The sequence below is a fragment of the Moschus berezovskii genome, chromosome 7 (assembly GCF_049115385.1).
Source record: "Moschus berezovskii isolate FMDL1 chromosome 7, NW_MosBer_1.0, whole genome shotgun sequence".
NCBI classification, from domain to species: domain Eukaryota; kingdom Metazoa; phylum Chordata; class Mammalia; order Artiodactyla; family Moschidae; genus Moschus; species Moschus berezovskii.
In genome coordinates this window covers 45919466-45945565 of record NC_142466.1, presented here as the reverse complement: position 1 = coordinate 45945565, position 26100 = coordinate 45919466, and the positions used below count along the sequence as shown (strand labels likewise).

At 37.5% G+C, this 26100-nt stretch overlaps 1 protein-coding gene and 1 pseudogene across 4 annotated transcripts in view; one reads left to right on the top strand and one right to left on the bottom strand.

Moving 5' to 3' along the window:
• Positions 1-26100, top strand: part of RIC1 (RIC1 partner of RAB6A GEF complex) — a 145277-nt gene that overhangs the window by 44305 nt on the left and 74872 nt on the right. For 3 of the 4 annotated variants that reach the window (XM_055428261.2, XM_055428262.2, XM_055428260.2), the window contains exons 2-3: positions 1284-1391; positions 21163-21242. In XM_055428261.2, coding sequence (XP_055284236.2) covers positions 1284-1391; positions 21163-21242 — 188 coding nt within the window. Of the gene's footprint in view, positions 1-1283; positions 1392-21162; positions 21243-26100 lie in introns of those variants that run through there. The other variant, XM_055428264.2, reaches the window with a different exon arrangement.
• Positions 8129-8464, bottom strand: LOC148777317 (histone H2A.Z pseudogene; annotated as a pseudogene).

Here is a 26100-nt window from a genome sequence, read left to right as displayed (position 1 = left end):
TTCCTTTAGCCTGTTGATATGATGGTTGATTATATTAGTTTTCACATGTACCAATCTTGAAGACCTGTAGTAAATCCCACTTGATTATGGTATATAATTCTCTTATACATTGTTGGATTTGATTTGCTAATATTGTGTTCAGAATTTTTGCATCTGTGTGCATGAGAGACCCTGGTTTGTCATTTTCTTATAATGCCTTTTCTGGTTTTAGTTTTGGGGTGATACTGGCCTCAAGGAAGGAGTTAGTATTCTCTGCTTTTATCTTCTGAAAGAGATTGTAGAAATTTTGTATAATTTTTTTCTTAAGTGTTTGGTAGAATCCACCAGTGAATCCATCTGGACTGGTCCTTTCTGTCTTTGAACCTTATTAATTATCAGTTCAGTTTCTTTAATAGGTATAGGCTTATTTAGATTGTTTTTATTCATGGTTCTTTTTATCTCATTTGCTTGGACTGTTTAAACTTATAAATTAATATTGTTGTTGTTCAGTTACTAAGTTTTGTCTAACTCTTTGCAACCCCATGCACTCCAGCACTCCAGGCTTCCCTGTTCTTTACGATCTCCCAGAGTTTGCTCAGATTCTTGTCCATTGAGTTGGTGATGCCATCCAGCCATCTCATCCTCTGCCACCCGCTTCTCCACCTGCCCTCAATCTTTCCCACCATGAGGGTCTTTTACAATGAGTTGACTCTTTGAATTAGGCGACCAAAGTTTTGAAACTTCAGCTTCAGCATCAGTCCTTCCAGTGAATGTTAAGGGTTGATTCCCTTTAGGATTGACTGGTTTTATCTCCTTGCAGTGCAAGTGACTCTCAAGGGTCTTCTCCAGCACCACAGTTCAAAAGCATCAATTCTTCAGCCCTCAGCCTTCTTTATGGTCCAACTCTCCCATCCGTACATGACTACTGGAAAAAACATAGCTCTGACTATATGGACCTTCGCTGGCACAGTGATGTCTCTGCTTTTTAATACACTGTCTAGTTTTGTCATAGCTTTTTCCTTCCAAGGAGGAAGCGTCTTTTAATTTTGTGGCTGACCCCATCTGCAGTGGTTTTGGAGCCCAGGAAAATAAAATCTGTCAGTGCTTCCACTTTTTCCCCTTCTATTTGCCATGAAGTGCTGGGACTGCATGCCATGATGTTAGTTTTTTAATGTTGAGTTAGAAAAGGTTATGTTATCTTTTATTATACTTCTAAAATTATTAAAATACTGTCAGTACTTCATGATGTTATCTTAGATTTACTTATTATGAGACATTAATAAAATACAACTTTTTTCTTCCAGCCCAGTGTATTAATTGTAACCTACAAGGAACCTGCAAAATCATCTTCTCAGTTTGGGTCCTACAAGCAAGCTGAATGGAGGCCAGATAGTACCATGATAGCTGTGTCAGTAAGTAGATTTTAATGGTGTTTTCTTATGAAATCATTACATTGCATCTAAATTGGATTTTCTTGGGTGAGATCTTTTTACTCTTTCACATCCTTTAGTATTTAATGTCTGTGATAGCAGTTGTTCAATTTATGTTACTCCTCCTACTGTATCTTCTTTCTTGATTCTCCTACTTCTTCCCATCCCTAAATGGTGCCTACTTTCTTTTCTTTTTATTCCTCTCACTTTCCGTAAAGTCTAATCCAGAGTTTTTAAGCTTTCATCTATATTCACATGGTATTCTCAAATTTATATTATGAATCCTTCCCTTTATTCCTAAGGATGTTTCACAAAAATGATAAATTTTGTGTTTATGTCATACAACATTCTCATATCCATTTGAATTTATTTCTGCATCTCTTCTCTGGTCCATTAATGTGCTTAGATCTGGTTGATCTTACCTTTTCTAATTCTGTTTTTTCATTGTCATCTCTTGAGTTGTCATCATCACCTAATTTGAGTTAGTGATGTTAATTTGAATTAGCATGGTTAACATTTTTTGAGCACCTTCTATGTAAGTGTTGTTATAATCTGATTATGTGCATCATCTCTTTCAATCTTTAAATGAACACTTCAAAGTAAATACAATTGCCCTTTCTAGTATATTAGTGTATTGAGGGTTTGAGAAATAAAGTTTTATTCACAGTTACACAGAGTATATATTAGAGAGAAGGGCTTTAAAATGAGGTACTTAGATTCCATTTACTGTCCTTTCAACTAGTACACTAATTTATCTCTGCTTTCGATCCTTTTCCTGTTCATGCGGTGTAATACTGATTGGGTTAATCATCCGAAAATGCCTCCATAAAATAAAAAATATTGAGTAGTTACTAACTTCCTATAGAAAGGTTTTGCAGGTTACCAACTATGTATCATATCTGCTCTGCTTTCTGTTGGTATGTGGACTATAAACTAAGAATGGTTTTACATATTTAAATGATTGAAACAATCAAAGAGGAAAAATATGTTTGACAATTGAAAATTATTTAAAATTTAAATTTTATTATCCATAAATAACATTTCCTTGAAAATGCTGATTTATTTACCTGTTGTTTACGGCTGCTTTCAAGTGACAGCATCTGAGTTGAGTAATCCCGACAGTGTCCATTTATGGTGCTTCATCTCTTCACACTTCCGCTCAGTCTATTATAAATTAAAGTGAAGCATTTATAAATTTTGTGTTTCAAGTACCATGCATATTGCTATATTGTGACATTTCATATTATTTTTATTACTAGTGCATAAGGATTGAAATCGTGTCGGAATGAAAGAAGAGAAAAATAAATTTTGAATGTCTTGCTTTTAAAGCACTTGGGAGTATGCATTATTTTTGTTATTGAATTGGATGGCAACATATTATTTATTTTAGAATGACTATAGTGATGTGGAAAGAATACAAGTTGACATTACCCAGCTAAGTACTCATCATAGTGTTCTCAACTCACTGAAATTAGTAGTCAGGAAAAGTTAGAAAATTTAAAAGCATCTCTTTATCACATCAGAATTTTTTTCACAAACATAAAAAATTAAAATGAAGGTGCAGTCAAAGTACATTTGCTTGGTTCTTGTGATGAATTGACAGATGTTAATTCTGATGCTAAAGCTGAAACTGCAATACTTTGGCCACCTCATGTGACGAGTTGACTCACTGGAAAAGACTCTGATGCTGGGAAAGGTTGGGGGCAGGAGGAGAAGGGGACGACAGAGAATGAGATGGCTGGATGGCATCGCCAACTCTATGGACATGAGTTTGAGTGAACTCCGGGAGTTGGTGATGGACAGGGAGGCCTGGCGTGCTGTGATTCATAGGGTCGCAGAGAGTCGGACACGACTGAGCGACTGAACTGAACTGAACTGAACTGAATTCTGCTCAGTTGTTATTTGAATAGTTAAGGCAGAGTGTGAAATGATTATGAATTATTCCCCATGGAATAGCATGTGTGAAACAACAGGTGAAAAATTTTTCAAAAAGGTTGGGAAAGCACTAATTTAGTGTAACCTGAAGTAGAGTCTGCTATGTGTTTTAATTGATGGTAAAAACATGGAGCAGAAAAAGGCTTAGTTGGCAAATTTACAAAACTAATCCTTGTGTAAACATTGTAAAACAGATGATTATATTTTAAGTTTTTGTTAGAAATAGAAGCTGAATATTCTGACTTGCCCAAGCTCAAAGCCTTTCAGTGACTTAGCAGTCAGAAATTTAAATGTGGTTAAGCCATTTTGATGACAACTAATGCAGATAACATGCGACGAGTTGACTCACTGGAAAAGAGTCTGATGCTAGGAAAGGTTGGGGGCGGGAGGAGAAGGGGATGACAGAGAAAGAGATGGCTGGATGGCATCACCGACTCTGTGGACATGAATTTGAGTGAACTCCGGGAGTTGGTGATGGACAGGGAGGCCTGGCGTGCTGTGATTCATGGGGTCACGGAGAGTCGGACACGACTGAGCGACTGAACTGAACTGAATGCAGATAACACCACCCTTATGGTAGAAAGTGAAGAGGAACTAAAAAGCCTCTTGATGAAAGTGAAAGAGGAGAGTGAAAAAGTTGGCTTAAAGCTCAACATTCAGAAAACTAAGATCATGGCATCTGGTCCCATCACTTCATGGCAGATAGATGGGGAAACAATGGAAACAGTGTCAGACTTTATTTTGGGGGGACTCCAAAATCACTGCAGATGGTGATTGCAGCCATGAAATTAAATTAGCCTCTTATTCCTTGGAAGGAAAGTTACGACCAACCTAGATAGCATATTAAAAAGTAGAAACATTACTTTGGCAACCAAGCTCCGTCTAGTCAAGGCTATGGTTTTTCCCATGGTCATGTATGGATGTGAGAGTTGGACTGTGAAGAAAGCTGATCACTGAAGAATTGATGCTTTTGAACTGTGGTGCTGGAGAAGACTCTTGAGAGTCCCTTGGACTGCAAGGAGATCCAACCAGTCCATTCTAATAGAGATCAGTCCTGGGTGTTCATTGGAAGGACTGTGCTGAAGCTGAAACTCCAATACTTTGGTCACCTCATGCAAAGAGTTGACTCACTGGAAAAGACCCTGATGCTGGGAGGGATTGGGGGCAGGAGGAGAAGGGGATGACAGAGGATGTGATGGCTGGATGGCATCACTGACTCGATGGACATGAGTTTGGGTGAACTCCGGGAGTTGGTGATGGACAGGGAGGCCTGGCGTGCTGTGATTGATGGGGTCACAAAGAGTCCGACATGACTGAGCGACTGAACTGAACTGAATGTTTGAATTACAAGTAATGTCAGGCTGCTTTTTATACTTACGTTGCTGTCACAAGTTAACAAGAAGTGAGATGTCTAAGAAAAATTAGCAATGGATATTTTTTCTGAACTCAAACCATGGTTCTGATAGTATTTTATTGAACTTTGATGCCGTTGTGGAAGAAATTTCCATATTTCAGAACTCATTAATTGTACAAATGAGGAGTGCTTCCACCTAACCTTCAACTGGAAATGATTACAATGTAATGACATGTTAACATGCAAACATAGAAGAAATCTAGTAGACTTTATAATTGCCTATCAAGTGATGAATGTATTCAGTTAAACTCATGCTCATGGATTGATGTCAGTATTTGGCAGTATGGGTTTGAAAAGACATTTTCACATGAAATTTGTCAAGTTACAGATTAGCATTGAGGAAACTTTGAGGAATCAATTTTGATCATAGAGAACACTAACTTTATTTTTAACTGAAATATAATTAATTTACAATGTTGTATTAGTTTCTGTTGTACAGCAGAGTGATTCAGTTACATATGTATATTTACATCCTTTTCCTTTGTGGTTTGTTACAGGCTTTTAAATATAGTTCCCTGTGCTGTATAGTAGGACCTTGGTTATTTATTATGTATTTAGTTGTCTGTATCCGCTAATGCCAAATTCCTAATTTATCCTTCCTTCACCTCCTTCCTCCTTTAGTAACCATAAATTTATTTTCTATGTCTGTGAGTCTGTTTCTGTTTTGTGAAAAAGTTCATTTGTATCATATTTTAGATTCCATATGTAAGTGGTATCATGTAATATTTGTCTTTGTATATCTGACTTACTTTCCTTATGATAATCTCTAAGTCCATCCATGTTGCAGCAAATTGGCATTATTTCATTCTTTCTACGGCTGAGTAATATTCCACTGTATGCACAACATCTTTTATTCATTCATCTGCCGATGGACACTTAGATTGCTTTCCTGTCTTTGTTGTTGTTCAGTCTTTAAGTTGAGTCTGACTCTGCAGCCCCATGGACTGCAGCATGCCACACTATCTCCCAGAGTTTGCTCAAACTCATGTCCATTGAGTCGATGATGCCATCTAACCATCTTGTTCTCTGTTGCCCTCTTCTCTTGTCCTCAGTCTTTCCCAGCATCAGGGTCTTTTCCAGTGCGTAAACTCTTCACATCAGGTGGCCAAAGAATTGGAGCTTCAGCTTCAGCATCTGTCCTTCCTAGTGAATATTCAGGGTTGATTTCTTTTAGGATTGACTGGTTTCATCTCCTTTCTGTTCAAGAGACTCTCAAGAGTCTTCTTCATCACCACAGTTTGAAAGCATTAATTCTTTGGCACTCAGCTTTCTTTATGGTCCAACTCTCCCATTTGTACATGACTACTGGAAAAACCATAGCTTTGACTATATAGACCTTTGTCGCCTAAGTAGTATTTCTGCTTTTTGTTATGCTGTCTAGATTTGTCATAGCTTTCCTTCCAAGGAGCAAGTCCTGTCAGCATTTACTTCTGGGAGCAGTCACAGCATGCATTTTGGTAACTGTGTTGTATTCCCAGATGGCTCAGCAGGTAAAGTGTCTGCCTGCAATGCAGGAGACACAGAAAATGCAGGTTTGGTCCCTAGGTGGGGAAGATCCTCTGGAGAAGGGAATGGCAACCCACTCCAGTATTCTTGCCTAGGAAATTCCATGGACAGAGGAGCCTGGCAGGCTACAGTCCATGGGGTGACAAAAGACTCAGACACCATTTAACGAGTAAGAGCAACAGCAACTGAGAAAAGAAGAAAGTTAGGAATGTGGGTTCAGTCTTTCCATCTTAGCAGAAGCTAACTTAAAGTAAACCATTTCATCCCATTGTTCAACTTTCATTTACCTCTGCCTGAAAAGAGGTTATATTTTATTCTCATTTTTTATATTATAATGTACAATAATGTAGAATAATACAGATGGAGAACTATTAGTTATTTGATAATCATTTAGTAAGGTCACTGGTATTTTTGTATTATCTGTTCAGTGAGGCAGTCACTTGAAGTAGGAATTATTTTTGCCTGGAAAATTCCATGACAGTGGAGCCTGGCGCGGACTCCGTGGGGTTACAAGAAGTTGAACACGACTGATCACACACAGTACAAAGCAATCACTCTTCTTTGCAGTCATTTGTACTAAAAGATAATCTATCAAGGGACACATAAAAATAATCTTAAAATTGTATATTAGCATGCCTTTGACTGTGTGGATCACAATAAACTGTGGAAAATTTTGAAAGAGATGGGAATACCAGACCACCTGACCTGCCTCTTGAGAAACCTGTATGCAGGTCAGGAAGCAACAGTTAGAACTGGACATGGAACAACAGACTGGTTCCAAATAGGAAAAGGAGTACGTCAAGGCTGTATATTGTCACCCTGCTTACTTAACTTATATGCAGAGTACGTCATGAGGAACGCTGGGCTGGAAGAAGCACAAGCTGGAATCAAGATTGCTGAGGATATCAATAACCTCAGATATGCAGATGACACCACCCTTATGGCAGAAAGTGAAGAGGAACTCAAAAGCCTCTTGATGAAAGTGAAAGAGGAGAGTGGAAAGGTTGGCTTGAAGCTCAACATTCAGAAAACGAAGATCATGGCATCTGGTCCCATCACTTCATGGGAAATAGATGGGGAAACAGTGGAAACAGTGTCAGACTTTATTTTTTGGGGGTCCAAAATCACTGCAGATGGTGATTGCAGCCATGAAATTAAAAGACACTTACTCCTTGGAAGGAAAGTTATGACCAACCTAGATAGCATATTCAGAGAAGGCAATGGCAAGCCACTCCAGTACTCTTGCATAGAAAATCCCATGGATGGAGGAGCCTGGTAGGCTGCAGTCCGTGGGGTTGCTAAGGGTCGGACACGACTGAGCGACTTCACTTTCACTTTTCACTTTCACACATTGGAGAAGGAAATGGCAACCCACTCCAGTGTTCTTGCCTGGAGAATCCCGGGGACGGGGGACCCTGGTGGGCTTCTGTCTATGGGGTCACGCAGAGTCGGACACGACTGAAGTGACGCAGCAGCAGCAGCAGCAGCAGCAGCAGATAGCATATTAAAAAGCAGAGACATTACTTTGCCAACCAAGGTCCGTCTAGTCAAGGCTATGGTTTTTCTGCATTTATTGAGACTATCATACAATTTTTCTTTTTTAGTTTGTTAATATTGTAAATTACATTTATTGATTTTTGAATGTTGAACTAACCTTGTATTCATGAATAAACATGATCTATTATTCTGACAATACATTGGTGTATTTAATTTGCTAAAACTTTGTTTAGAAATTTTACATCTGTGTTAATAAAGGATATTGGTTTGTAGTTTCTTTTCCCCAAAATGTCTTTGTCTTGTTTTGGTGTGAAGGCAATGCTGGCCTAATAAAATGAGATCAATATTTTCCATCCTTTTTGGTTTTTTAGATGAGTTTATGTTGAATTGATATTATCTCTTTTCTAAATATTTGGTAGAATTCACCAGTGATAGCAAGTTGCAAGTGGCGAGGGGTAATACACTTTACTTTCAAGTCTTTCGATGCATTTCCTGCCAATTCAAGTACCTCTGCGGTAAGGTACTCCAGGATGGCTGCGCTGTACACAGCGGCAGTCGCGCCCACACGTCCATGGCTAGTCGTCCTAGATTTCAGGTGTTGATGAATACGGCCCACCGGGAACTGCAAACCGGCTGTCTGCGAGCGGGAAACCACCTTTGTCTTGGCCTTTCCGGAGTCGTTCCCAGCCTTACCTCCAGCCATTTCGAATTCTGCTGAAGCTCAAACAAGCAAGGCAGAGAAAGGCCTAGTCAGACACCCAGCAAGAACCCGCCGCCTACTCCTTCGTCGCACCGCGATTCAAACTGCCCGTTTCTGCTATTCTTGTTTTAAAAGTCAGTTATCTTTTAAATAAGTTTAAGTGAAACAAATTAAATTTGTATTAAATTTAATACAACTTTTTTTTTTTTTCCTCTTACCTCTCTCCTTTGGGAACTCTGTCTGTGTGTATGTTAGGTCATAATTTACTGATACTCTATCAGTTTTATTCTTTTTGTGTGTGTTTCATTATGGGTAATCTTTATTGCTATGCTTTCATGACCAGTAAACATTTTAATGTCTAATCTGCCATTAATTCCTTTTAGTGTATTTTTATCTCAATTTAGTTTTTTTATCCGTAGAGTTTGGTTTGGGTTTTCTATGTTCCCTAGCCTTTGAACATATTGAAAACAGTTATAACTGTTTTCAGTGTCTTTTTGTGCTAATTCTAACATCAGATTGAATTCTGGATCATTTTTGATTGGTTGATTTTTCTTCTTACTGTGTGTCTTGTGTTTTTCTGCTTGTCTACATGTGTAGTAATCTTTCATTGGATGCCAGACATTATGGTTTTACTTTGTTGTTTGCTTATTATTTTTGTGGTCACATAAATCTTTAGCTTTATCCTGGGAAGTATTTATGTTACTTGGAGGCAGTTTGGTGTGTTCATATTTTGTTTTGTGAGTTTGTATTGCAGAGTTGGAACAATACTCAATCTAGAACTAATTATTCCCTACTACTAAGACAATACCTTTCTAAGATTTACCATAGCCATACCGGAAAACACTGTTATGAGCAACTAATCAATGCCATGTGCATTATGAGTTTTCTCAGTCTTCCTGATGGGACAGGGACTGTTTTCAGGACTGTTGGGGCACCATGCACTGTTCCCTTTTCTAATCCTTTTGGTTTTCTTCTTCTTTGGTAGTGTCTTCACATGCATATGCTTATTTGTGCTCTTTGATTCTTTTTCCGTAGAACTCTCTTGTCTCTGGTATTACTCTGTCATATAAATTGTAAGTGCCTATTCTTCCTGAACTCTCAGCATCATCTTCTCAACGCGGGGATTCTCCTAGGCTTTGTCTCCATTCCCTTTCTCAGTTTTGTGACCTGAGAACTCTCAAGAGAGTAAACTGAAATAATAGAACTCAGCTCAGTTTCCCATCTCTCAGGGATCACTGGCCTTCACTGCTGATGTCAGTGTTTTGAAACCATTGTTTCATATACTTTGCTTGGTTCTGGGTTGTTTATTTCAGATGGGAGCATAAACTATCTTCAACTTAATCCATCTTGGTTAGAACTAGAGGTCCTCAAGTGCTCTGGTATAAAATAATGTTATAGAACTAGGAGTAATGATGTGATGACTATTTGTATCAAAAGATATTCATCACCTGTCTTTGAGAGAATGTGCTATTTATAACTTTTTGTTATTTTTCATTTAAATATATTCATATGTATGTGCAAAGTCTGAAAGTATTCAAAAAGTTAAATCCTTCTCTTAGAGGTATGATTTGGAGTAATTTTATATACTTCAACATGTATAATAAAGAAATTAGCTAAAAACAGAAAACACCATTTATGAATCAGTGTAAAGAATTAAAAAATTTTCTTCTGTCAGCCATATTTGAAACATAATATGACCATATGTTGGGATAAAAGATCTAAATCATCAAATCCATATCTTTTAAATTATTATAGAAATTCTTATGATTCCTTGATTCAAGTCATTGGAACCAGATGCATAAATCCATTCTATCCCTTATGGTAAAAATGGTATATGCAAAGGAAGAAATGCCCTGTGACTTGAAATTCTAAAGTATCTGGTGAATTCATGTGCAATAAAAGCATTTGGTTGGTAGAAGAAAGTATTGCAATGCTGCCTACAGGTTAAGCATTAGTTATATGTAACTGTTGATTTGTGAATTACACAGTTTTATTTTAATTGGAGGATAAGTGCTTTACAGTGTTGTACTGGTTCACAGTTAGATTCTTCCTGTTTACAGAAAGTTACTATGTCTAGTAATGTATCATTCATCAATCATAAAATAATTTTAAAACACATTTAATTTGGAGGGGCTAGTGAAACTTCCCAAATGCCCAAACACAGCAGAATGAAAACAGGCAATTAATAATAATGATAACCATATCAACTACCAGAGAATTCAGTCTCTTCTTTTTAAAATGTGGAATTAAGTGAGGTAATTTGCATGATTTTTTAAATGTCTATTTCTAGATTTGCAATTAAAAAAAAATGAAGCCTAATATTCATGCCTCTCTGACTGTTTATTGCCTTGTTGATATCTTTTATGTTACTGTTTGTAGTTCTTTTTCTTCTAAGTTTGCATTAAGGGAGACATGCTTGTTTTTTCTATCCTCTATTTAAGTAGTGATTTCCTTCTTTCATCCTCTTAATAATCTTTATCCTTATGATCTTATGGCCCTAATCCATGGATATACAAAAGACATGAACATAAAGAATGTCATATAAATTGCCTGCAGGTCGTTGGGCCTCTGTTTAGTTCAGTTCAGTAGCTCAGTCGTGTGCAACTCTTTGTGACCCCATGGAGTGCAGCATGCCAGGCCTCCCTGTCCATCACCAACTTACCAGAGTTTACTTAAACTCATGAGTCAGTGATGCCATCCTACCATCTCATCCTCTGTTATCCCCTTCACCTCCTGACTTCAGTCTTTCCCAGCATCAGGGTCGTTTAAAGTGAGTCAGTTCTTCACATCAGGTGGCCAAAATATAGTAGTTTCAGCTTCAGCATCAGTCCTTCCAATGAATATTCAGGACCAATTTCCTTTAAGATGGACTGGTTGGATCTCTTTGCAGTCCAAGGGACTCTCAGCAGTCTTCTCCAATACCACAGTTCAAAGGCATCAGTTCTTCAGCACTCAGCTTTCTTTATGGTCTAACTCACATCCATAAATGACTACTGGAAAAACCATATCTTTGACTAGATGGACCTTTGTTGGCAAAGTAATGTCTCTGCTTTTAATATGTTGTCCAGGTTGGTCATAACTTTTCTTCCAAGGAGCAAGCATCTTTTAATTTCATGGCTGCAGTCACCATCTGCAGTGATTTTGGAGCCCCCAAAAATAAAGTCTGTCACTGTTTCCATTGTTTCTTCATCTATTTCCCATGAAGTGATGGGATCAGATGCCGTGATCTTAGTTTTCTGAATGTTGAGTTTTAAGCTGACTTCTTCACTCTCTTCTTTCACTTTCATCAAAAGACTCTTTAGTTCTTCACTTTCTGCCATAAGAGTGGTGTCATCTGCTTCTGAATAACCAACAAATCACAGAAGAAATCAAAAAAGAAATCAAAATATGCATTGAAACAAATGAAAATAAAAACACAATAACCCAAAACCTATGGGATTCAGTAAAAGCAGTTCAAAGGGGAAGGTTCATAGCAATACAAGCTTACCTCAAGAAACAAGAGAAAAATCAACTAAATAACCTAACTCTACATCTAAAGCTACTAGAAAAAGAAGAAATGAAGAACCCCAGATTAGTAGAAGGAAAGAAAATCATAAAAATTAGGGCAGAAATAAATGAAAAAGAAACAAAGGAGACCATAGCAAAAATCAACAAAGCTAAAAGCTGGTTCTTTGAGAAGATAAATAAAACAGGCAGGCCATTAGCCAGACTCATCAAGGAAAAAACGGAGAAGGATCACATCAACAAAATTAGAAATGAAAATGGAGAAATCGCAACAGACAACACAGAAATACAAAGGATCATAAGAGACTACTATCAGCAACTATATGCCAATAAAATGGATTTGGAAGAAATGGACAAATTCTTAGAAAACTATAACTTTCCAAAACTGAACCAGGAAGAAATGGAAAATCTTAACAGACCTGTCACAAGCACGGAAATTGAAACTGTGATCAAAAATCTTGCAACAAACAAAAGCTCAGGACTAGACGGCTTCACAGCTGAATTCTACCAAAAATTTAGAGAAGAGCTAACACCTATCCTACTCAAACTCTTCCAGAAAGTTGCAGAGGAAGGTAAACTTCCAAACTCATTCTGTGAGGCCACCATCACCCTAATACCAAAATGAGACAAAGATGCCACAAAAAAAGAAAACTACAGGCCAGTATCACTGATGAACAAAGATGCAAAAATCCTTAACAAAATCCTAGCAAACAGAATCCAACAACAGATTAAAGAGATCATATATCATGACCAAGTGGGCTTTATCCCAGGGATGCAACGATTCTTCAGTAGTCGCAAATCAACCAATGTGAGAACGACTTGTAGGTGGGAGAAGACTTGAGAACTTTAGATCTCCTGAATGCTAAAATCCACTTTTCTTCCACTGCACAAAGCCACTTCTCCTGGCTTACATACAGACAGTCCCTAAAGAAGAGACTGTGTTGTGTAATTCCTATATTTACATATCTCTGTGATGCAAATATTAAAATCTCTAAAATTTACTTTAATTAAAATAGTACTTAAAACTATGGTGATCTAAAGTTTAAAAGTAAATTAAAAAACAAGGAAAACAGCAAGCTCCCCATCTCCAAATACATAAGAGAGAATATGGATACAATGAAAATCAGAAAGGCTCTTACAGTCTTCATCTGCACTGATCAATACAGAATAAAAGATGGTAGGTAGACAAAAATTCAGAGATGAGCTAACACCTATCCTACTCAAACTCTCCCAGAAAATTGCAGAGGGTAAACTTCCAAACTCATTCTGTGAGGCCACCATCACCCTAATACCAAAACCAGACAAAGATGCCGTGAAAAAAGACAACTACAGGTCAGTATCACTGATGAACATAGATGTAAACACCCTTAACAAAATTCTAGCAAACAGAATCCAACAACATATTAAAAAAATCAACATCATGACCCAGTGGGCTTTATCCCAGGGATGCAGGGTTCTTCAATATTTGCAAATCAATGTTATACATCATATTAGCAATTGAAAGATAAAAATCATATGATTATCTCAATAGATTCAGAGAAAGCTTTTGACAAAATTCAACATCCATTTATGATAAAAACCCTCCAGAAAGCAGGCATAGAAGGAACATACCTCGACATAATAAAAGCCATATAAGACAAACCCACAGCAAACATTATCCTTAATGGTGAAAGATTGAAAGCATTTCCCCTAAAGTCACGAACAGGACAAGGGTGCCCACTCTCACCACTACTATTCAACATAGCTGTGGAAGTTTTAGCCACAGCAATCAGAGAAGAAAAAGAAATAAAAGGAATCCAGATTGGAAAAGAAGAAGTAAAACTCTCACTATTTGCAGATGACATGATCCTCTGCTTAGAAAACCCTAAAGATGCCACCAGAAAATTACTAGAGCTAATCAATGAATATAGTAAAGTTGCAGGATATAAAATTAACACACAGAAATCCCTTGCATTCCTATACACTAACAGTGAGAAAACAGAGAAATTAAGGAAACAATTCCATTCACCATTGCAACAAAAAGAATAAAATATTTGGGAATATATCTATCTACCTAAAGGAACAAAAGACCTACATATAGAACACTATGAAACACTGATGAAAGAAATCAAAGAGAACACAAATAGTTGGAGAAATATACCATGTTCATGGATTGGAAGAATCAGTATAGTGAAAATGAGTATGCTACCCAAAGCAGTCTATAGATTCAATACAAGCCCATTCAAGCTCTCAGTGGTATTTTCAGAGACCTGGAACAAATAACTTCACAATTTGTATGGAAATACAAAAAAACCTTGAATAGCCAAAGCAGCCTTGAGAAAGAAGAATGGAACTGGAGACTTCAGTCTGTACTACAAAGCTACAGTCATCAAGACATTATGGTACTGGCACAAAGACAGAAATATAGATCAATGGAACAAAATAGAAAGCCCAGAGATAAATCCACACACCTATGGACACCTTATCTTTTACAAAGGAGGCAAGAATATTCAGTGGAGAAAAGACACTCTCTTTAACAAGTGGTTCTGGGAAAACTGGTCAGCCACTTGTAAAAGAAAGAAACTAGAACACTTTCTAACACCATACACAAAAATAAACTCAAAATGGATTAAAGATCTAAGACCAGAAACTATAAAACTCCTAGAGGAAAACATAGGCAAAATACTCTCTGACATAAATCACAGCAGGATCCTCTATGACCCACCTCCCAGAGTAAAACTAAAAGCAAAAATAAGCAAATGGGATCTAATTAAACTTAAAAGCTTTTTCACAATGAAGGAAACTATAAGCAAGGTGAAAAGACAGCCTTCAGAATGGGAGAAATTAATAGCAAATGAAGCAGCTGACAAAGAATCTCAAAAATACACACGCAGCTCCTACAGCTCAATTCCAGGAAAAAAAAACGACCCAATCAAATAATGGGCCAAAGAACTAAACAGACATTTCTCCAAAGGAAACATACAGATGGCTAATAAACACATGAAAAGATGCTCAACATCACTTATTATTAGAGAAATCCAAATCAAAACCACAGTCAGGTACCATCTCACGCCGGCCAGAATGGCTGCTATCAAAAACTCTCCAAACAATAAATGCTGGAGAGGGTGTGGAGAAAAGGGAACCCTCTCACTGTTGGTGGGAATGCAAACTAGTACAGCCATTATGGAGAACAGTGTGGAGATTCCTTCAGTTCAGTTCAGTCGCTCAGTCGTGTCCGACTCTCCGCGACCCCATGAATCACAGCACGCCAGGCCTCCCTGTCCATCACCAACTCCCGGAGTACACTCAAACTCATGTCCACAGAGTCGGTGATGCCATCCAGCCATCTCATTCTCCGTCGTCCCCTTCTCCTCCCGCCCCCAACCTTTCCCAGCATCAGAGTCTTTTCCAGTGAGTCAACTCGTCTCATGAGGTGGCCAAAGTATTGAAGTTTCAGCTTTAGCATCAGTCCCTCCAATGAACATCCAGGATTGATCTCCTTTAGAATGGACTGGTTGGATCTCCTTGCAGTATAAGGGACTCTCAAGAGTCTTCTCCAACACCACAGTTCAAAAGCATCGATTCTTCGGCGATCAGCTTTCTTCACAGTCCAACTCTCACATCCATACATGACCACGGGAAAAACCATTGCCTTGACTAGACGGACCTTGGTCGGCAAAGTAATGTCTCTGCTTTTTAATATACTATCAAGGTTGGTCATAACTTTCCTTCCAAGGAGCAAGCGTCTTTTAATTTCATGGCTGCAATCAGCATCTGCAGTGATTTTGGAGCCCAAAAAAACAAAGTCTGACACTGTTTCCACTGTTTTTCCATCTATTTCCCATGAAGTGATGGGACCAGATGCCATGATCTTTGTTTTCTGAATGTTGAGCTTCAAGCCAACCTTTTCACTCTCCTCTTTCACTTTCATCAAGAGGCTTTTGAGTTCCTCTTCACTTTCTGCCATAAGGGTAGTGTCATCTGCATATCTGAGGTTATTGATATTTCTCCCAGCAATCTTGATTCCAGCTTGTGCTTCTTCCAGCCCAGCGTTCCTCATGATGTACTCTGCATATAAGTTAAATAAGCAAGGTGACAATATACAACCTTGACGCACTCCTTTTCCTATTTGGAACCAGTCTGTTGTTCCATGACCAGTTCTAACTGTTGCTTCCTGACCTGCATACAGGTTTCTCAAGAGGCAGGTCAGGTGGTCTGGGATTCCCATCTCTTTCAGAATGTTCCACAGTTTATTGTGATCCACACAGTCAAAGGCTTTGGCATAGTCAATGAAGCAGAAATAGATGTTTTTCTGAAACTCTCTTGCTTTCTCCATGATCCAGCGGATGTTGGCAATTTGATCTCTGGTGCCTCTGCCTTTTCTAAAACCTGCTTGAACATCTGGGAGTTCACGGTTTACATACTGCTGAAGCCTGGCTTGGAGAATTTTGAGCATGACTTTACTAGCGTGTGAGATGAGTGCAATTGTGCGGTAGTTTGAGCATTCTTTGGCATTGCCTTTCTTTGGGATTGGAATGAAGACTGACCTCTTCCAGTCCTGTGGCCACTGCTGAGTTTTCCAAATCTGCTGGCATATTGAGTGCAGCACTTTCACAGCATCATCTTTCAAGACTTGAAATAGCTCAACTGGAATTCCATCACCACCACTAGCTTTGTTCGTAGTGATGCTTTCTAAGGCCCACTTGACTTCACATTCCAAGATGTCTGGCTCTAGGTCAGTGATCACATTATCGTGACTATCTTGGTCGTGAAGATCTTTTTTGTACAGTTCTTCTGTGTATTCCTGCCACCTCTTCTTAATATCTTCTGCTTCTGTTAGGTCCATACCATTTCTGTCCTTTATCGAGCCCATCTTTGCATGAAAAGTTCCCTTGGAATCTCTAATTTTCTTGAAGAGGTCTCTTGTTTTTCCTATTCTGTTGTTTTCCTCTATTTCTTTGCATTGATCACTGAGGAAGGCTTTCTTATCTCTCCTTGCTATTCTTTGGAACTCTGCATTCAGATGCTTATATCTTTCGTTTTCTCCTTTGCTTTTCGCCTCTCTTCTTTTTACAGCTATTTGTAAGGCCTCCTCAGACAGCCATTTCGCTCTTTTGCATTTCTTTTCCATGGAGATTCCTTAAAACACTGGAAATAGAACTGCCATACGACCCAGCAATCCCACTGCTGGGCGTACTTACCAAGGAAACCAGAATGGAAAGAAACACGTGTATCCCAGTGTTCATCACAGTACTGTTTACAATAGCCAGGACATGGAAGCGACCTAGATGTCCATCAGCAAATGAATGGATAAGAAAGCTGTGTGTGTATACACAATGAAATATTACTCAGCTATTAAAAAGAATGCATTTGAATCGTTCTGATGAGGTGGATGAATCTGGAGCCTATTATACGGAGTGAAGTAAGTCGGAAAGAAAACACCAATACAGTATATTGATGCATATATATGGAGTTTAGAAAGATGGTAACGATGACCCTGTATGCGAGACAGCAGAAGAGACACAGATGTAAAGAACAGATTTTTGGACTCTTGTGGGATGGGTGGGATGATTTGAGAGAATAGCATTGAAACATGTATATTATCATATGTGAAATAGACCACCCGTCCAGGTATGATGCATGAGACAGGGTGCTCAGGGCTGGTGCATTGGAATGACCCTGAGGGATGGAATGGGGAGGGAGGTGGGAGGGTGGTTCAGAATGGGGAACACATGTACACTGGCTGATTTCATGTCAATGTGTGGCAAAAAACCACTACAATATTGTAATTAGCCTCCAATTTTAAAAATTGATTAAAAAGTTTAAAAACATGAAAAGTTGTGTCATCTGCATATGTGAGGTTATTGATATTTCTCCCAGCAATCTTGATTCCGGCTTGTGCTTCATCCAGCCCAGCGTTTCTCATGATGTATGCTACATAAGTTAAATACTTATGTATTTAACATCAGTTAGGGTTAGGGTCAGGGTTAGGGTGTTTATTTAGTGCTGGCTGATTCATCCAGCCCAGCATTTCTCATGGTGTACTCTATATATAAGTAGGTTGATAATATACAGCCTTGACATATTCCTTTTCTATTGTGGAACCAGTCTGTTGTTCCATGTCCAGTTCTATTGCTTCCTGTACCTCTGTAGTTAAAGCCATATATAATCCAGTAATATGCCTTGGAGAAAGAAAAAAAATATTTTAAGATTAGGGATGATAACAGGAGAGGGATCTTTGAAGTTCTTTATTTTTCTTTTCATTAACTGTTTAGAGAAGCTGGTTTTAGAGTGTGTACGTAATGTTTATTATGTATACTAGTAGAAGGTTTCAAAATTGTTGCCTGTAGATTGAGCAATATACTTACTGAGTTATATACTTAAATTTGCAGTATTTGGGGATAGGAAGAGAAGGACCGTCTAACTACGGTCTCACTACATAATAATAGCAGTTTTGGTATAGATACACAAAGATGCTCTTTTTTAAGAACGATCGTTTCCCACCAAAACGTTTGTTGTTCAAAGGCAGATGTGTTTATGAAATTATCACTGATGAATATTATTAATATCTGGAAATATATAACATTTAATATACATGCAAAGACAACTTTACCTGGTAGAGATGATTGATACAGAATACCAAAATAGTAAATCAAGCCATATTTGTAATTTCATCTAGTATCAGTTCAGTTCAGTCGCTCAGTCGTGTCCGACTCTCCGCGACCCCATGAATCACAACACGTCAGGCCTCCCTGTCCATCACCAACTCCCGGAGTTCACTCAAACTCATGTCCATCGAGTCAGTGATACCATCCAGCCATCTCATTCTCTGTCGTCCCTGTCTCCTCCCACCCCCAATCCCTCCTAGCATCAGACTCTTTTCCAGTGAGTCAACTTGTCGCATGAGGTGGCCAGAGTATTGGAGTTTCAGCTTTAGCATCAGTCCTTCCAATGAACACCCAGGATTGATCTCCCTTAGAATGGACTGGTTGGATCTCCTTGCAGTCCAAGGGACTCTCAAGAGTCTTCTCCTGCACCACAGTTCAAAAGCATCAATTCTTCAGCGCTCAGCTTTCTTCACAGTCCAACTCTCACATCCATACATGGCCACGGGAAAAACCATAGCCTTGACTAGACGGACCTTTGTTTTCAAAGTAACGTTTTAATATACTATCAAGGTTGGTCATAACTTTCCTTCCAAGGAGTAAGCGTCTTTTATTTTCCTGGCTGCAATCAGCATCTGCAGTGATTTTGTCTGTGTAAAATTTCTAAATGCTGGGGCAAAGTGATGTTGTATTTTCCCTGGCATTCTAAGCAGTTGTTAAAATTCTCAGTATATTATTAGCATTTGATGTTCTGAAATGTTAAACTTTTGACTTTGAGTGATTGATATTCCAGACAAAGTATGTATGTTATTTATCTAAGTACTGTACTGTGTTGTTTTACTTTTCTAACCCATGTTGTAGTAGAGTTTACCCATTTTAAACAGTCACTAATCTATATAGGGGTCGTGACGTCTGTGAAACTTTCAGTACAGTTTTTATTTGCATCCATTTCCTTTTTGATCCCATAGTTTTCACAGTAGAATAATATAAAATTGCACATGAGGAATTAGAATAACTATCTTATATGGAGGGTTTTAGCCTTTTTTCTTTGGTATCCCAATGTGTTGAACTAGAGTTTTGGAAAACATTATGAAATATTAAAGTTTTTAGCTTAAAAACAGATCACCTGGCTTTGCTGAAGAAATTGAGTATTTCCTCTTGCATTCCTTTATATGAAAAACAGAAAACCTGTACTGGAAAGAAATTTGAAACCTTGAATAATTTTTTAATATTTTTTTGTTGTTGTTCTATTTTTTGTAAAAGCTGTCCTGCCACTAAAATGCCAAGAATTCAGTATGAATACAAAGTAGTTTGGGTAAAACATTTCCACTTGATTCTGTTATGTCTGAAAGTATTTCTTTAGAAAAAGCTAAATATATATATATATATTTTTAATATTTATATAAATGTAAAATGGTTGGTTGAGCTTCACAAGTAGATATCTGCCATGAATATATGACACTTGTTTTAGTAAAATTTATAATTTTTTAATTGAAGTGTAGTTGATTTGCAATGCTGTGTTAATTTCTGTGCAGCATAGTGATTCAGTTATACACATATATACACACACATGGTCTTTTTAATATTCTTTTCCATTATAGTTTATCACAGGATATTAAATACTGAATGTAGATCCCTGTGCAATACAATAGGACCTTGTTATTTGTCCATTCCTTATATAACAGTTTGTATCTGCCTAATGTGATTCATGGGGTCGCAAGGAGTTGGACACGACTGAGCGACTGAACTGAACTGAACTGAATCCTAAACTCCCAGACTGTCCATCCCCAGCCCTGGCAACCATGTCTGTTTTCTGTGTCTGTTAGTCTGTTTCTATCCTGTAAATTAAGTTTCATTTGTGTCATATTTTAGGTTCCATATATAAGTGATATTGTATGGTATTTTTCTTTCTGACCTATTAATACAGTTTGAAGCATTTTGCTAACTTAGAAAAATTAGCTGATATTCAGACTTTTGTAATTGAAGTTTCTCTATTTTTCTTCTGTCGCAAGAGTATATTTTGTAGTAAATCAGGCTAATTTATTGATTTTGAAATGTATTAAGTATGTTGAACTTCATCATACCATTACCATTTGGTGATGTCATTGCTTTGAAAACTCAGAAAAATTTTACCATATTATTCCAGAGTTCAGAACATTCTGTATATTTTGCAAAATAACTATTACCTGAATAATAAGTTATTTTAGAATACTAATGTCTACAGCATATTATAAATTATTAATTGCAATTACCTATGGAATATTTTGAAGCCTATAAATTCCTTTCATGAGTTACAGTATGAACAAGATAGATTATACTGACTTAAAGTGATTCGTTTACTTGCATAATTTAGCTGTAAGTCTTCAAAAGAGTATTCTTAAGAGTAAAATGTTTTCAAAGAAAGAAATATTTTAAAATAAATACTTTAAAATTAAGGTTACAGTTATAGCTTTCCGTTCCGTTCAGTCGCTCAGTCGTATCCGACTCTTTGCGACCCCGTGGACTGTAGCCTACCAGGCTTCTCTGTCCATGGGATTCTCCAGGCAAGAATACTGGAGTGGGTTACCATTTCCTTTACCCTTTAATTAATGGTAAATAAAATTTATCTTTCAGACGGCAAATGGCTACATCTTGTTTTTTCACATAACATCTACAAGAGGGGACAAGTACCTTTATGAACCAGTGTATCCCAAGTAAGTTCATTATCTTTTGTTTTTTAAATATTTGATCTGTATACTTTGTATTCACAAAATGTTTCAGTTTAGGGTTGTCTGAAGTGCTGGACCAGTATTTCCGAAAACACTTTCTCAGAAATTACCAGGTCTTCAAACTTTTGTCACTTGAATAAAAAAAATTCTGTAGTAAGTCTGGAAATCTTGGATGAATATATTCCGTAATGTTTTATGGAAAAACCCAAATGAACTTTTTGGCCAACCCAATACTATCTCCCTTCTTGGACATTCAGAATTACTGTTAATATACTCTAGCTTTAGCATTCTTTAGTCTTTATGGGGGATGTATGAGCTAAGAGATTATGAAGAGAAGAGGTAAAATGTCAGTAAGCTATAGGTACTTTTTCCTGTGTATTTTAGTATATGCGTAGACTAAGCACGTGCCCCGAAAGAATTTGAGGGAACTTGGACTTTTGATCTTTAATCTATGTTGTTCAGTATGTTTTATATTGTTGTTGTTTGCCTTTTGAAATAAGAACATTCTATTGAAAGAACTTTTGAAATAAAATAACATAATTTTCAAGTATGACACCTTTTTAAAAAAAGATCAAGCCATTAAAATTGGATGAAAATATAAATGAATTATTTATCACATTTCTAGATGGTGGAAGACAGATGTTATTGGTTATATAAAAAGTGAAAGAGAATAGATTTCATTATATGAAAGTTTAAATTTCTGAAAATTAACAATGATAAAACAGACAAACATTAAAAGTAGCAGACTGGGGGAAAATTATGCAGTCGATAGGACCAAGGCTTACTGTTTTTTATACGAAGGAGTCATAGAAATGGCTAAGAAGCACAAAGATTTCAAAAATAAATAGGTAAAAGCAATCTTATAAGAGGAAATGTAATCCATTTTAATTCTCAATTTAGACACACTCCTGTAAATAAAAAGCAATAAACAGGATCACCTTATAGGTGATTATTATTATTCTCTTCTAAATGGGCAGGGGAAGTAAATAACATCTCTGGAAACAGTGAAGAGTACAATTTACTTCATTTCACCAACATGATTTACATATATTTACAGTGTTTTGAAATAGTATTTTGAGATTTGTTTTTTGTTTTCCAGAGGTTTTAAAAAGTTTCTTACCTTGTAATGCTAAATAGTATCCCAACAATGCATGAATTTTGCTGTTTGACTGCATATGTTAAGCTAGAGAGATAAATAGCATTATTATTATTTTTTTTTGACTTGGATGATCTTCATTGTATTGATTTTTTAGTATGTGAGCCCCAATAAAGTATGTATTGTCTTAGAGCAGCATGAATAATAATGAAAGGGGACATAGCCTTTGATGTCAGATAGACTTGGAATTAAATGTCCGTTCTACTGTATTTCAGCTGTATGACTTCTATGAAGTTAATCCTTCTAAAACCTCAGTTTCCTCATCTGTAGAATGAGATAGCAGTTGTAATTATTTTAAGGATTAAATGAGATCATGCATATTAAATGTTTAGTTAAGCACCTAGTAGATGGAAAAAGTAATATGGACAACTGCTATTATTTGGACACTTTTCCTGTGTTAGTTGCTCAGTCGTGTCCGACTCTTTGTGATCCCATAGACACAAGCCTGGCAAGCTCCTATATCCATGGGATTTCGCAGGCAAGAATACTGTATGTTGTACATTTTTTGCTTTTGAGTTGATAGTATACTCTTTTTAGAGTCTAACTTCTAGTAACTGCTACATAAAATGAAATAAAATCTCTTATATGGGAACAGTTTTGCAGAGCAAATTAGTCAGTCTATTATGTATTAGTCTGGCCAAAATATGTGATGGGAAGCCCAAACAAACTTTTTGGCCAATCCAATATTTGTGTGCTAGACTACTTTCTAGTTGGATTTTTTAGTCTAGTAAGTTTCTTAGTTTTTCTAGTAGAACCTGTTTATAAAGTGGGAATAAAAATATTTTCTTCTTCAGTTCTTTGCAGGATTATATGGCTTAGGTTTTTAAAATCTGATTTGAGGAGAGTTTAAAAGTACTTAGTTTTTATAGGATGTATAAGATAGGCTCAGGGAGGTATTGCATGACATAGGGAATACAGCCATTATTTTGTAATAACTGTAAATGGAAAGTAACCTTTAAAAATTGTATAAAATTTTTAAATGAAAAGAATTTAGTTTTAAGAGTGTATTATTATTATCACCTGTGCCATTGTAAATACTTATGCAGTTCAAGACACTGTTCTAAGCACTTTTCAAACTCATTTAATCCCTGTCATAACCTGATGAGGTAGTTATGGACAGTTACTTGCAGCAGAGAGGCCAAATAACCCACCTAGAGTCACACACTAGTAAATGACACACTCAGGATGAAACCTAAATGTTGTAACTTCAAAATCTGTGTATTTAATCACCAGTACTACACTGTTAGAACTGGACATGGAACAACAGACTAGTTCCAAATAGGAAAAGGTGTACGTCAAGGTTGTATATTGTCACCTTGCTTATTTAACTTATATGCAGAGTACATCATGAGGAACGCTGGGCTGGAAGAGGCACAGGCTGGAATCAAGATTGCTGGGAGAAATATCAATAACCTCAGATATGCAGATGACACTACCCTTATGGCAGAAAGTGAAGAGGAACTCAAAAGCCTCTTGATGAAAGTGAAAGAGGAGAGTGAAAAGGTTGGCTTGAAGCTCAACATTCAGAAAACAAAGATCATGGCATCTGGTCCCATCACTTCATGGGGAATAGATGGAAAAACAGTGGAAACAGTGTCAGACTTTGTTTTTTTGGGCTCCAAAATCACTGCAGATGCTGATTGCAGCCATGAAATTAAAAGACGCTTGCTCCTTGGAAGGAAAGTTATGACCAACCTTGATAGTATATTAAAAAGCAGAGACATTACTTTGCCAACCAAGGTCCGTCTAGTCAAGGCAATGGTTTTTCCCGTGGTCATGTATGGATGTGAGAGTTGGACTGTGAAGAAAGCTGATCGCCGAAGAATCGGTGCTTTTGAACTGTGGTGTTGGAGAAGACTCTTGAGAGTCCCTTATACTGCAAGGAGATCCAACCAGTCCATTCTAGAGGAGATCAATCCTGGATGTTCATTGGAGGGACTGATGCTAAAACTGAAACTGCAATACTTTGGCCACCTCATGCGACGAGTTGACTCACTGGAAAAGACTCTGATGCTGGGAAAGGTTGGGGGCGGGAGGAGAAGGGGACGACAGAGAATGAGATGGCTGGATGGCATCACCGACTCTGTGGACATGAGTTTGAGTGAACTCCGGGAGTTGGTGATGGACAGGGAGGCCTGGCGTGCTGTGATTCATGGGGTCGCGGAGAGTCGGACACGACTGAGCGACTGAACTGAACTGAACTGAACTACACTGCCTTTACCCTCTGTTTCCATCTAGTCATCTGTTACTCTTGGATTTATTTGGGGAGTTAGGAATTTAAAAAAAAAAAGGGATGAATGATCTGGAGTGGTTTATAATAGTCTTAAAGAATAGAGGCAGCATAGTTGAGGCCAGTAATCAGTCATTTTCTTCTCAATTTTAGAAATACTATTGTCTCTTGCTTCTTTTTTATGAATCTTATGAGTTTATTACCTGGGTGTTTCTAGAGTATCTCAGCATCGTCAAATTATGTGACAGCATCTTAACTCTCAGACTGCCTTTCTTTTCTCATATGCTCTATCTTTGTTGTTGTTTAGTCATGTCTCACTCTTTTATGACCCTGTGGACTGCAACCTCCCAGGCTCCTCTGTCCATGGGATTTCCCAGGCAAGAATACAGGAGTGGGTTGCTATTTCCTTCTCCAGGGAACTTCCTGACCCAGGGATCGAACCCATGTCTCATGCATTGCAGGCAGATTCTTTACCACAGAACCACCAGGGGAGCCATGCTCTATCTTAGAACAGGTTGTTGTTCAGTCGCTCAGTCACGTTTGACTCTTTGTGACCCTGTGGACTGCAGCATGCCAGGCTTCCCAGAGTTTGCTCAAACTCATGTCCATTGAGTTGGTGATGCTATCCCGCCATCTCATCATGCCTCTCTTGTCCCCTTCTCCTGCTTTCAGTCTTTCCCAGCATCAGGGTCTTTTCTAATGAATCGGCTCTTCACATCACGTAGCCAAAGGATTGGAGTTTCAGCTTCAGCATCAGTCCTTCCAATGAATATTCAGGATTCATTTCCTTTAGGATTGACTGGTTTGATCTCCACGCAGAGATCATGAATTTAGAGGGCATTGTGCTAAATGAAATAAACCAGACAGAGAAAGAAAAAGAAAGACAAATACTGTAGATCACTTCTATGTGGAATATAAAAAATATAACAAACTAATGAATATAACAGAAAATAAACAGACTCACAGATACAGAGAACAAACTACTGGTTACCTGTGAGGAGAGGGACAATATAGGTGTGAGAAAGGAGTAGATACAAACTACTGAATGTAAGACAGACTATAGGGATATATAGAACAGCACAGGAAATTTATCCAGTATTTTGTGACAACTGTAAATGGAGTATCATCTTTAAAAAATTATATTAAATGCATAAATAGTGAGAGACATATAAACAGTAAAAAGTGAAATTGTGAACCTAGTCTGCTTTTTCAGATTCCAGTCTCGTTTCATTCTCCAGTTAGCTTTATATTTGAGTAAATAAATACCTAGCAGTTGAATTGCTGGGACATATCACATGTCTAGTGATGCAAGATTGGAGGATGGACATTGTATTATGTATCAAGTGTCTGATTTTTATTCTTTTGCTTTAAAGAATGTTGACGTTTGTCTTGGAGCGCAGTTGAAGATTTTCTTGATCCTTTTGCAGCTTATTTATATATTTTAGGGCGGATTCAAC